The 12,711-nt window shown below is 47.6% G+C and overlaps 1 protein-coding gene across 5 annotated transcripts in view; it reads left to right on the forward strand.

Annotated features, from left to right (window-relative positions):
* The first annotated feature begins 3,175 nt into the window (after positions 1-3,175).
* qkia (QKI, KH domain containing, RNA binding a) overlaps positions 3,176-12,711 on the forward strand; it is a 71,194-nt gene continuing 61,658 nt past the window's right edge. For all 5 annotated transcript variants that reach the window (XM_056590216.1, XM_056590217.1, XM_056590213.1 and 2 more), the window contains exon 1: positions 3,176-3,608. In XM_056590216.1, coding sequence (XP_056446191.1) covers positions 3,464-3,608 — 145 coding nt within the window. In that variant the 5' untranslated portion in view covers positions 3,176-3,463. The remainder of the gene's footprint in view (positions 3,609-12,711) is intronic.

Genomic DNA, 12,711 nt, shown 5'->3' on the forward strand with positions numbered 1-12,711 from the left:
GGGGGGGGGGGAGGGGGCAGACCATCTATCACGTGATATCTATCAGCTGCCTGCTGACTGGATTACCAGACCTGATCCGCCACCACCACCACCACCACCAAGGGAAACAGGTGATTTTGGGGGAACCAGGGGGGGCTTACCAAAGACGGTTGGCATCGCCTACATGCTACTCCTCTCTCATCTCCTCCTCTCTCTTCTCCTTCCCTCTCTTCCCCTCGCCTCCCATCTCCTCGTCCTTCCTCCTCCCAGTGACAACGCATATCCCCGTAATAACAACAGATTAATGAGCATCGCTGAGCACCAACCCTCACAAATGCAATTACTAGTATTATGATAGCGATCTGGTATTCAGCCACATGCGTGTACTCCCGTGCATCCACAACGAGGCAGACACTTGTTTGTGGGCATGTGCGACCAAAACAAGCGTACACCGTAAACATGCAAACGGTGTAGTTGTCTGGGTTGTGACGGGGAGTTATACCGAAAAATTGGGACAGCGGTGCCTCGCTCGCACGACGTGACGCCTGTGCTGTGCTTGCCAGGCCATACATTTCTTTCCGTCGCACTGTTTCCCACATTTTTCCACAGAATTGAAATGACCTAGAATCCGCGCGCGCTTGTGTTCCCTAAGCCCCTCAACTAGTAACTCAAAAGAAATAAGGCAAGTCGGGCGGCTTGCTTTGTTGTTGGTGCGTATGGATACGTGTTATCGGAGCCTGTGGGCCTCAGCTCCGCTCCGCCTGAGCTATTGCTCTTATCACAGCCTGCCTTGCTGCCTCACCAACCCACCAGTGTCTTTGGCTGCGGTCGTGTGGCCCCTGGCAAGGGGATGGCTAGGTGCAGGGGCCCCAACCAAAGGGGCCCCCTTGACTGTCTGTTCCTCCGGAAAACTATGAGCTGAAAGGCGACGGTGCTCCCCAAGCACACTGAGAGTGCGCTTACACAGCCCCTCTTCAAAAGAAGCTAAACGCTTGTTCATTAATTATCTGGATTTCTGTTAATTGGATTAATTTCTTGAATGGAACCCCGTGTTATTAAAAATGACGACAACACAAGGGCTTGAGGAGCAATGGGGGATTACTATCTGTTCAGTTCCCTTCCAGGCTGAGGGAGACGCTATGCTTTCTCTGTCACACAAGCACATACATACACACCCGCACATATGCACACCCACACACATAAGCACACACACACACACAAACACACTCTCTCTCTCTCCCTACCTCTTTAACTTTCCCACACACTCACACATACAAACACACAGACACAGAGACTCTCTCTCACACACACACACACACACCCTCCCTCCCTCCCTCCCTCTCCCCCCTGACAGGAAGTCAAAGGAAACAGAAGCGACATGTAGCCCAGCTCAGATAAATCAACACTATGTTAGTTAGTTGAAAATTAACATCCAGGCTGATAAAGATACCTTCGGTTAAATGCTAATTTATTTTATTTTAGGTTGGGAATATAAGAGCAAACACAAAAGTTGAGCTTATTAAGAATAATACCATAAGAAATTAGATTTTCAAGACCCATGGAAGAGGTCAAATAAAGGGAGACAGCAACAGAACACGAACATGTGAAGAATTTAATGATTTTTGTGAAAGTAGAAAGTCAAGTTTCTATTTATTTTTTAAATCAATGTTCCCAAATTAATTTAAATCATCAAATAGTCCAGCGATATTATGGATAATAATTTGAAATAGAGATAATGACTTTGTAAACGCCTCAAAATTTTCTGCATTAAATGTTCTCTTCTTTATGTTCTGTGATCACATTTTTAATTAACTAGAATTTTATAAAACCTGCATAATGTTCTGGGAGAATTTTCACTATCTATCTGCTCGTCATTTATTTCAACCCATTTTTTTCAACTATAGACTTCAACACAACCAACCAACTTTAATAGTCAGAAAAATATTCTCAACAGTTCTGCTTCCCTGCTTTGATCACCTCCAATGCCCTTCCTAGCATTACTTTTAGGAATGAATTCTCAACTCTGTGTGTGTGGACTTGTTTGAGCGCTGAATATAACGTCTGTGTGTGTGTCTTTCGTTGTGTATTTTTCTGTGTGTCTGTCAGTATTAAGGTGTGTGTGTCTTCATGTGTACATCTGTTTTTAGGTGTCTGTGTGTCTGTTTTGTGTGTGTGTGTGTGTGTGTGTGTGTGTGTGTGTGTGTGTGTGTGTGTGTGTGTGTGTGTGTGTGTGTGTGTGTGTGTGTGTGTGTTTGAGCATATGCGTTTGTGTGTGTTTTAAGTATGCGTGTGTGTGTGTGCTACGTGCCATAGACCTACATGATGCCGACACTAGTCGTGTGACCATCTGCTTCACCAAAATCATCTAAAATGCTAATTACTCTTTGCCTTTTGTTAAAGTGACTCTGTATATATTTTCGAAGCTGGGGGCTTGAACTGTTCTACTTTAATATGTGTTAACATTGTGGAGGCATTCATATATCTGTAAGGTCAGGCTGCAGCTGTTTGTCTCTTCGCATGGCAGGCTCAGGGACTACTCGTTCTTCCTAAGACACGAGGGCTGCTGAACGACAATCACACACGGCCATAGGTCGGGGCTCATATTTAGCCAGGCCTCTTTTGGCCGACAGCTGCTGAAATCAAAGCATACAAGTCTGGGTTTATTTAGACTACAGTGATGGTGAAAGATTGGCGCGGGCATGTGAGGAGGTGTCCCATTGATCTCTGTGTTAATCTCCAGTGTGAATTGTGAAGGACTTCTCAAGGACAGGACACTGAAAGATTATTATTGACAATTATAAACATTAATGAATTATGCCAAAGAGAATTCAAAAAGTGTATCGGCGTACAACTGGTGCCAATAGTGTCAATGTCGATTCAAGAAGTAGAGAGTCAATGTCAAGAAGTAGAGTCATTCTGATGACAAGGATATTAAAAGATGCGTTTGGGAATAAATGTGTCATCGCTTGGTAAATTAACTAAACGTATCGCAACATTGTTAGCACATTTTATTTCTATTTGTGAATTCCTGCATTCAATTGGTCTTAATCTCTGTAGATCGTTGGTATTGGTAACTATCGACATTGCACCGCCCTCGCGGTTGAACGCTTCGTCCTTATTGGCGCACACTCCAGTCCGTTAAGAGTCACTCAGGCCAATCAGCGACGAGAAAGACGAACCCTTCCAGTGGAATACTCTGGCGCTTACAGTGGTGGAAACGAACGTCCCTGAGCGCGCACTGTGAAGAGGAGAGTATAGGGCTTTCGACTCTTTGGACGGAGATAACGGTTTCTTTTCCTCTCTACACTCTACAAACGCCAATAAATCAACCCCGATTTTTCCGATACGAGGGTGGTCTAACAACAGTGATCGAAACGTGGGGGGGGAACGAGGGATCTGATCCGCAAGTTTTTTCTTTTGCCTTTTTTTCCTTTTCGTACCAGAGGATTCTGTTGGTGGTGGCTTGATCTCACTCGTTGCAAAGATGATGGTCGGGGAGATTGAAGTGAAGGAGCGACCGAGGCCGAGCCCTGACTATTTAATGCAGTTATTGAATGAAAAGAAGCTCATGACCAGTTTGCCAAATCTCTGCGGCATTTTTACACACCTGGAGAGGCTTCTCGATGAAGGTAAATGGCCGCGTGGAGCGGCGGGGCAACGGGAGGGGACCGTGACCACAGCTCGGCTCGGAGCGGCTTCGGTTCTGGGATCGCATGCTGCTGCATTGGGGGGCTGCAGACACACGCTAGCATAGGCTCCCCCAAATCATGTTGGTATGCAGACAAAACTTCCCAGACATGGTGTTGAAGTCAAATAGAGTCAGTCTCTAGAGGTTTGACTTTTTCCTCCTCAGACAGAAAAGTACATTTCAAGAGTTTGTTCTTCAAAAGTCGTGTTCCTCTGCAGTTTGTTTTTGCCCTCTTGACTTTGACGACGAAGGGTGAAATCAAACTTTAACTAAGTCAAAAAAACAACAACACGGAAACGCCCGTCGCCACGGCGCCCCAATGTGTTGGACAAAGTTGTTTAGTGGATCTCTGGTAGTTTTTAGTGTGTTTCCGTCACCCAATATTCTGTCTGATTCCACATCAACTATGAAGCATTGTAGCTTAGCTGCATGGTAGCAGCTGCACGAGGAACTCGGGCTAACCTAGTGTGTCTACAGTCCTGCCGACACTGAAAAGCCCATACATAATTTTGATACAATTAGTCGATACTGACTGGGAAGATCGGCAATGGCCAGCCTATCATGACCGTAATTCTGTATTTAATAGTTTGGTATCTAAGGGACAATTTAATATCAGTCCATCGGTATGCATCTTACTTGTTTGCCAAAACAAGGACACTGGGCTGTGAGGGCTGAACAGTCGTCCCGATCACAAACGAACGATGTTATGATGTAGTAATACATGTCTAAAGCTGGGTAACAATGTTTCACGGCGTTTTATTGTTCCTTGTTGGTTGCAGTAGTCGTGTTTCTTGTTGTTGTTGTTGTTGCCAGACTACCCTGCGAAACTGCGTGTGCCAGTGCCTGCTCCACGATGGAGATGATGGGCTCTTTTAGTCTTTACCCGCAGTTGGAACATTGGTCACAAAGATCAGCACTAGTGCCCGAACTTACTTGTTGTTTATAGTATCGTGAACGTAAGCGGATTTATTGTAACGTTTGAGTCGAGGTTTATGTAAGTGAGCGGGGGACACTAGAGAGCGCCACATCCTCCTCGCAGACGTCCATGGCTTGATTGTTTTATAGCAATGAATCAATTCCCTTAATTAACAAGAATCTTATTTCCAGCGAGGATGATAAGAGGTCAGACTAAAAAAAAGCTCGGAAACCAAGATGAATAGTTTGGCAACTCATGGCTTGTTTTTGCTCCCTGTTTGCACGCGTTGGCTCGCTATTATGTAGTTGTAAAACAGGTCAGGAGAGATTACATGCGTACCATTACAATTGTAAAAACAAGAGGTGTTGGTTAGGATGAACAAACTCGACACCGTTTTGGACCATAACAAAATGTTAATAGTGTATAAAGGGTCTAGCCACGTTATGTTAGGGACTCACCGTATTCTCGAATATACTGGTTCATTGAGTTTCATCGCTGCCGAAGTTGACCGAATAAACATTCCATAAGGACGCCTGAAACCACCATCTAATATTTCAAATTTTTAATCGGTTGGTTAAGTTTATATTTGTTTCATGGAGCTAGCAGAAAAGGCGGTTTTTCTTTTTTTGGCTACATTCGTTTGCTGCCCCACCACATAATTCCACACACGCACAAATCTGTAGTAAAATTTTAGTCATTTTGATTGAAGTAAAACTACCAAAACAAGGCTGCGTTCAATCTTCTTTCTCCCAGTCAGCCATGCGGACAGATTTAGTTAGTTTTTCTCTCAAAGCACATATGCACTCCCAAGTGGGAAAACCTCATGTTTAGTCAGACTAAAATATTCGTGTGTCCCTGTATTCACTGCAGCATAGAGTCCTTACTCATAGGTGAGGGGGAGTTCTCCAGTTTTTCATTTATTTCATGAAACCACAGCTAGGACTCTCATGTCTCCCCCCCACCCACCATTTTGTTTAACCCCCCCCCATCCCTCTCTTCATTGTTTTACCAGAGTTTCCATGGTGGCGAGTTGAAACCTCGGCCAAATGTTTCGTGTGATTGTGAGATGAGAGCAGCCCTGTCCGCAAGGCGTGAGTTTGACCCTCGTCTGCTTCCTGTGAGCAGGCGGCTCTCTGGGGTTGTGTATTCTCCAAGGGCGTATGGAGGGGTGTAGCTGTAGCACTGGTGCGATATTTAAAACCCCCTCCCTCTCTTCCTCACACGTCCTGTTCTAGAGCTATGGGCTCTGTGCGATAAATTCCACCCAGTACAAATGGCTTTTATGTTACTGTAAGGCGCAATTAATTATAAATCATTGCACTAATCGTTACCGTTTTTTTTTTCTATTTCCATTGCGAGACCACCAACTGGGTGATGCTGTAATTTGTGTTTTGGGCTGTATTTTCAAAACGACAGGCCCCTCTCTGTTCACCACATGGTGTATATTTGTGCGAGGAGGAGGAGGAGAGGTTAGGCAAATAAAGCCCACGACAGTGGTTCAAGGGTTTCGGCAAACATGGGAGTTTCACTGTGACTACCGTAACGGCCTCTTTGCAGTTCGATTTTCCCCTCCCCTTTTGAGTTTTATTAGCGTCCTTTAATCCAGTTGGAGCTCATCTGACCCTGCCATTAGATCACTTGGTGGTTTCACAGAGTCCACAAGTGTCTCGCTCCGCAGTCTGGGTCCTGAGAGGCTGAGGAGAGCTGGGTGAGAGCGATGCTTGAAAAAAAAAACTGATGGTAAAGAAGTGGAACGTTGTTGCCGTTTGAGGGAGAGGTGGTGAGAGCGGGTGGACGGGTGAGTGGGCAACCTAAAAGGGGGGCCGAAATTGAAGGGCACTCTTTAAGCTGTCACGGCGCTGGCAGCTGTGTATCCTGGGGGGCGGCATATCAGTTGTTAAACAAAAAATAAAAACGTTGGTCTCCTACTATCGCAAGTGGCCGCTGTGATTTGAACGCCTTTTTAGAAATGTCCTTTTTGTTCTAATGTCAAACCTGTAAGTGTTGACTTCCAAAAAAGCAGGCGGCGTAGAGGTTGAGAAGTTTTGAAATTCTCTTTCACCCCCGATTCTCCGAAACGTCCCATCCCTGAACCGTATATCCATGACAGCTGCACATGTATGAATGTGACGCGCCCCGTCCACAGAGACAACCTCTCGCGCATGTGTCTGTGCAGCTGTTTCCACGGGGAACGAAAACTTGACACCCTGGGCTTAGACCCCCTCGGCGTGTGTGTGTGTGTGTGTGTGAGAGACCAGGCAAGGTCACTCTGGCCTCTGACAGGCCCCCATTTCTATTCCCCCTTTTTATTTGTCTTTATGGTCCACGCTCCACATGCCAGACAACAAGCGGCTTCAAATTGCTATATTTTCTCTTGGCAGGAGGAGACGAACCATATAACGCTGAGCGTCAGGACTAGTGCAGTGCAAGTGCTGTTATGTGAGGTAGCAGAGTGGGAGAGAGACATAGACGGCGAGAGAGGGAGCGAGAGAGTGACTTGGGTTATTTATTTTTTCCTTCCCGTATCCTCTGATGAAGTCTCTCAGAGCATAACAGAATAGTCAGATTGATCGATGCAGTTTCATAACCCCCCCTCCCCCCTACATGTTAACCCCCTCCCTCCTTTTATTCAGGACTCAATTTTGAGCCTTGTTTGTTTAATGGATTTAATGTTGGAGATTTAGTGTTGGAGAAACCATGGTGCAGAAGGCCAGAACTCTTCTTGCTGGTCGTTATGGCATTCAGTTTCCAGTATTCCCCCCCCCCCTAAACATTTTGACTTAACTTTTTGTTTTTAATCCGCCCTGGTGAGTTGTCACAGTTGAGAGGACAGACTGACAGACTGCCGTCCTACTCAGATTGCATCGTGTGCGCGATGTCTCCCCAGGAACCCCCATCCTCTAGATTAGGGTTTTGATAAACGGCAGAGGGGAAACAAAGGATGCACATGTATATGGTGCCTTATCTTTCCTCTAGGCCCCCCCCCCCCCCCTTCCCCACCCACACTGTCCTCCGTTTTGTTTTGTGTTTGTATCACGGTCGGTATGCGACTATATTAGAATGAAAACCCACTGGCAGCCTGGGAGGCTGGGATGGACCTGTGCTAACCTCCGACACGCAATCAATTTAGCGGCTAACAAGATTGAGTGTCGCTCGCGGAAGACAAGCTTAGGGGCTGCTGGGTAAGCGGGGGAGAGATGAGCTATGCATGCAAACAGGTTAGGGACGAGTTGTTGTGCCGGATAAAAATCCCCAGAAACCCCCCCGTAACCCCCGCCGTCTCTTTCCCCCGTTCATGCACATTAGGGACCAGTTGTTGTGCGGGATAAAAATCACCCGTAACCCCCCCCCCCCCCCCCCCCCCCCCCCGTCTCTTTTCCCCTTCATGCGCACACGCACACGCCATTCTCTCTCCCAAGGCGCCACTTATAAGCTGGAATTTAATTAACTAAGAGGCATTCTGTGAGCCGCTTTGCTGAGCTGCCACTGTCAGGCGTGAAGCTGATTTGCAGGCTAATTCTTAGTCATTGTCCCGTCTCCTCTTTTTAAAGGGCTTGTCTTTCGCCTTCAATTCCTCTTCCTTTTTGCATTGTTAGTCCTCTGCTGTTTGATCGGCCCAGGAAATGGCGATTCTGTGGTTAACCGTCGAATCTAGTCCTTATTTTGGTTGAAGGCAGGGGGGGGGGGGGGGGGTTAAGTTACTTGTTTAGTCCCTATATAATGGGGGACAGGAGAGTTCTAGTGGCCCAAACCATTCCTGCTTTCACACGGCTGCCAATTTCTTGCTGCCAAAAAAAACTGCATTTGCTAAATTGCAATGTAACTAGAGCCACCCCCACTATGGCCCAGAGTTCTGCCCCGTCGCCTGGTCCCCTCCTTCTGGCCCGGCTCCAGCCCGAGTCCTGGGCCTCGTTCCTGGCCCGGCGGATGATAAAGACGTCCACCGACAGCCGTGGGCGGCTTATCTACTGCTTCAATCCTCCGAGTGCAGGGCCCCCCTTATCACCGCTGCGCTCTGCCTGCCCTGCCCTAACCCTGGCTGGCTATCTCGCTGCCTCCGTCACCGAAAACGAACCGTCAAACCCCCTACTCGCCACCCCCTCTACCTCCTCAACGGCTGCAGTCTCAAAGGCCTACATGGACGGGGTTATGGGCTAAAGTGTTGATAGAAATGTTCTGTGCTTGTGGTAGATGTCATATATATATTAATTACATAAAATGTCATAGATAGGAAAATCTAAGAGAGAAGGCCGCATGTCTTTAGCGAACCCAGATAATATTGATATTTATACGGGGTAATCAATTGTGTGGGTGGTAATAAATGTGCCATGACAGCTCCTCCTTGCTGACTGCAGTGTTAATGGCAGCTTATTTGTTACACACTCAAGAGCCAGCTCTTGGTTTTTAGTTGCACTGCTCGTTCCATTCCCCATACCTCCCCCGCTCTGCAATCTCTTGGTTGCCCCTGTATCCTAACAAAAACACGGACAGGAAGCCAAGGCCTTTTCAGACAGGAAAATCCCCCCCCAGAGGCCGTGGCCTGGCTTGTTGTTCCTCCAGACAGCGCGACGGAGCACGGGGTCCGCTTGTCCCGTTTCTTTAGAGAGGAGAACTGTTCCTGTTTTTGGCCTGAGAGTTATTTTCCACGTGTGTCCACTTTGCACCAACTAATTCAGATTCAGTCATCGAAGAGGGTGGGGGTGGTCTGTTACGACATTGCTGTTCACTTCTTCCTGTGCTTTCCTATCCCATCCCCGACCTTTGTGTGTGTGTGTGTGTGTGTGTGTGTGTGTGTGTGTGTGTGTGTGTGTGTGTGTGTGTGTGTGTGTGTGTGTGTGTGTGTGTGTGTGTGTGTGTGTGTGTGTGTGTGTGTGTGTGTGTGTGTGTGGCCCCACCCGTTTGCATTCTTGCTTAGAATAGCTCTCCCCCACCCTGCTCCTGAACACACACGGTACTACTTATTCGTTTTTTGAACTCACTCTTTTTGTTGTTGTTTATCTCCTACTTCTTTTCTGTTGCAAGCCTTAGACTATTAAGATTGCTTTGTTCGTTTTGTCCCTTCCCCCACCACCCCTGCTTGTTTTTTTTTATTTCTCTCGCCTTGTTTTATGTCTTCCCTTTCCTCTCCAACGTTTGGCGTTCTGTCTTTATCTGGTTTTGCTTTGTGTGTCAACTCATCTGTTCTTCCTTTTCACTCCGGTGTTATCCTCTCAAACACTTACTTGTCTTTCCGCTCTCTCTCTCTCTCTCTCTCGCTCTCTCTCTCTCTCTCTCTCTCTCTCGCTCTCGCTCTCGCTCGCCTGTCTCCTGTGTATTCTTTCTCTCATGCATGTTTCTGTTCTCTCTTTATCGCTTCTAGGGAGTGGAATGGCTAGTCATCTCAGGAATTTTTACCTGCAGCATCAGCCCACTTGCACAACACCCAGTGTTGTGTTTAACCTGTACTCCTACCCCTCTGGTCCTTTGCACAGAATGTGTTTTTACACTACGCATCAGGCACCACAGGAATTCAGAATTTTGCTTCATGTGTTTTGTGATGAGGGCCTTGACGAGATGCACCATTCCCTGTTTACTGTCTCATAACGTTTTCCGATGGCTCCCTTCATCCAAAGCCTTCGGCCCTCAGAGCTCTGTGTCTCGGCGCGTCCCGTGGCTCTCGTCTTTCCCCGTAAACGCTCGATAGATCGACCCCCTGCTGACTGCAGTTGGCATCTTTTGCCTTTCTAGGCGCACATGGGGCAGATAAATCAGGGATGAATAATTGACCTGTCCCCAAGCAGCTTGTGTTATTTCTGAGGCTTGGCGGGGGAGTGGGTGGGCCGAGGGGAGGAGGCCGGGACGTAACCTTCCCCAGGGGGGGTTGAGAGGGGGGGGGGGGAGAGGCAGAGATGCTGCCTGATCTTCTCCATCAATACTCTGCTGGTTCATGACCCGTTGGCATGTTCTGCCAAATCCCATGGGGTGCCTAGCGTCCTCACCACCCCCTCCCCCATGCTCAGAACCGGTTCAACGCGAATTGCCAGAGATTTGTACGCTGGAATATGCATTGGACCAGCGTTTGTAGAAAGTGCTGTCATTGCATCTTTTACCTCAGATTTTGAGTGTAAGGGTTTGGGTGTCAGGGATTGTTATTCCACTGTGTCACTTGTTGTTATTTATAACATGGTTTGATTTGACTGCCGTATGTGATGGTAGGCCTATGTGTTGTTATGTTGAAGCATTTCCATATTCACCAGAAGAGATTTCTCCGAGCATCCCACCCCCGCCCATGTGTTTGTAGATTTTTGTGATTTTGATATATATCACAGGAAGGGCGCTTGATCCGGTCGTCACTGCCGCTGCGCTATAATTAACAGTAACTGGTTTTGCTTCCCATGATTTATGCTCGTGTACCACATGCAAGCGACAGAACGACGGCGCTGGCGGTTACTGTCGAAACCCTATCATGTAACTGCATGTTTAACACAACAGTGTGCGCCTGCTCTTTATGTAGCGCCCGCTACTGCACGCCTGTCTTGTTTACAGTGAGGCTTAAGTCCTGGGTGTCCTTATCTAGTGCAGTGGATGGGGTGGGGGGGGGGGGCAGATTATACAATGACGACGCTGCCTCACACTGTGATGAGGGTTTTAATTGGACAGACAAAAGGGGGCCTCTTGGAGCACAGGAAAGACGGACATACAGAACAATAAACCGTGGATAACGGGGCAGAGAGCATGTGGGTACGTCGCGTTACATGGAAGGCTATCCGTTAGCGAATGTGCTTCTCGATCCACATAAGTGATTGATTTGCGTGCGCTCAAAGCAACAAAAAGGAGAAATGCGGGCAAGGCCACAGAGTGCCCGGCGGGGACATTACGAGCCGTAAAAGAACAGGACGAGACAGATTTCCTATTGGCTGTGAATGAGGTCATTTGGTTGGCTAAGAGGAAGGTCACTGACCCCTCCTCCCGGTGTGTGTGTGTGTGTGTGTGTGTGTGTGTGTGTGTGTGTGTGTGTGTGTGTGTGTGTGTGTGTGTGTGTGTGTGTGTGTGTGTGTGTGTGTGTGTGTGTGTGTGTGTGTGTGTGTGTGTGTGTGTGTGTGTGTGTGTGTGTGTGTGTGTGTGTGTGTGTGTGTGAGAGAGAGATCAGTCCGACACGGGTTCAAGCTGTTTCTGAACGGGGCTCTTCCTCTAGTCTTTATTTTTATTCAGCTCCTGACACTTGTGTTGAACCACTATTTCTGTCTTGTCTTTTCATCTGTCCCTCGCTCGCTCCTTTGTCCTCCCTTCCTCATCCCAAACAAAGTCCTCCTCTCTGCCTCCCCATTTTTCACTTACTGGGTTTTCTCCCATCATCCCTTTCCTCCTTTTGTGTTCATCCCACCTACTGTCAGGGAGAGGTGATAGCAGTTGTCCTGCAGAGTGTGAGAGCTCTTCTTCCTATGACACTCCTTTTTGTTTTTCCACAGAAGGAAAATCTGTGACTCGTATCCCATGAGGATTACTCATTTTTCCTGGCTTTGTCTTTTTTAGACGTTTCCCTTGGCCCGCTCTCGCTGCACTCTTCTCCTCTCTTCTCTCTCTCTCTCTCTTTTAGTCTGTTTATTTTCTGTGTGTGGGGGTTGGGTCCAGCCTCAGGGATGCATCCAGGACCAGTGGTGACGTTAAAGGCCTGCAACCCGGCCTTGTCAGTTTGAATCAGCCACTAGTTCACACTGTCATTCTGGGCTCCCATTCTACTTGATACGCGCTTTCTGTGCGACAGCCTGCTACACATTCAGTCTCTGTAGTCGGCCATGAATAAACGTCCGGAGCATTCTCTTGACAGTCTCACACACACACACACACACTTTGACCCGCCAATAAACCCGTCAGTCTAAATTCCCCTGAAACGGATCGATAGTTGAGGAGTTTTCGGGGGGGGGGAAGCTGGAGATTAATGACAGTCTGGGCGGTGATAAAGGCTGATCTCTCGTCACTCGTCACGCTATCTGTCAGCGAGGCAGCATCTTGACCGAACCTCTCTTCAAACTTCCGAGAGCTAACACTGTGGCTTCCAAACACAACAGCTATTTTAAAAGGCCCACGGTTGTCCCACAAGGGATGCAACATATCAAGATGAAGGGTCTCCCGGACCAGACACACAGAC

Source organism: Gadus chalcogrammus, chromosome 5 (assembly GCF_026213295.1).
Source record: "Gadus chalcogrammus isolate NIFS_2021 chromosome 5, NIFS_Gcha_1.0, whole genome shotgun sequence".
NCBI classification, from domain to species: Eukaryota; Metazoa; Chordata; class Actinopteri; order Gadiformes; family Gadidae; genus Gadus; species Gadus chalcogrammus.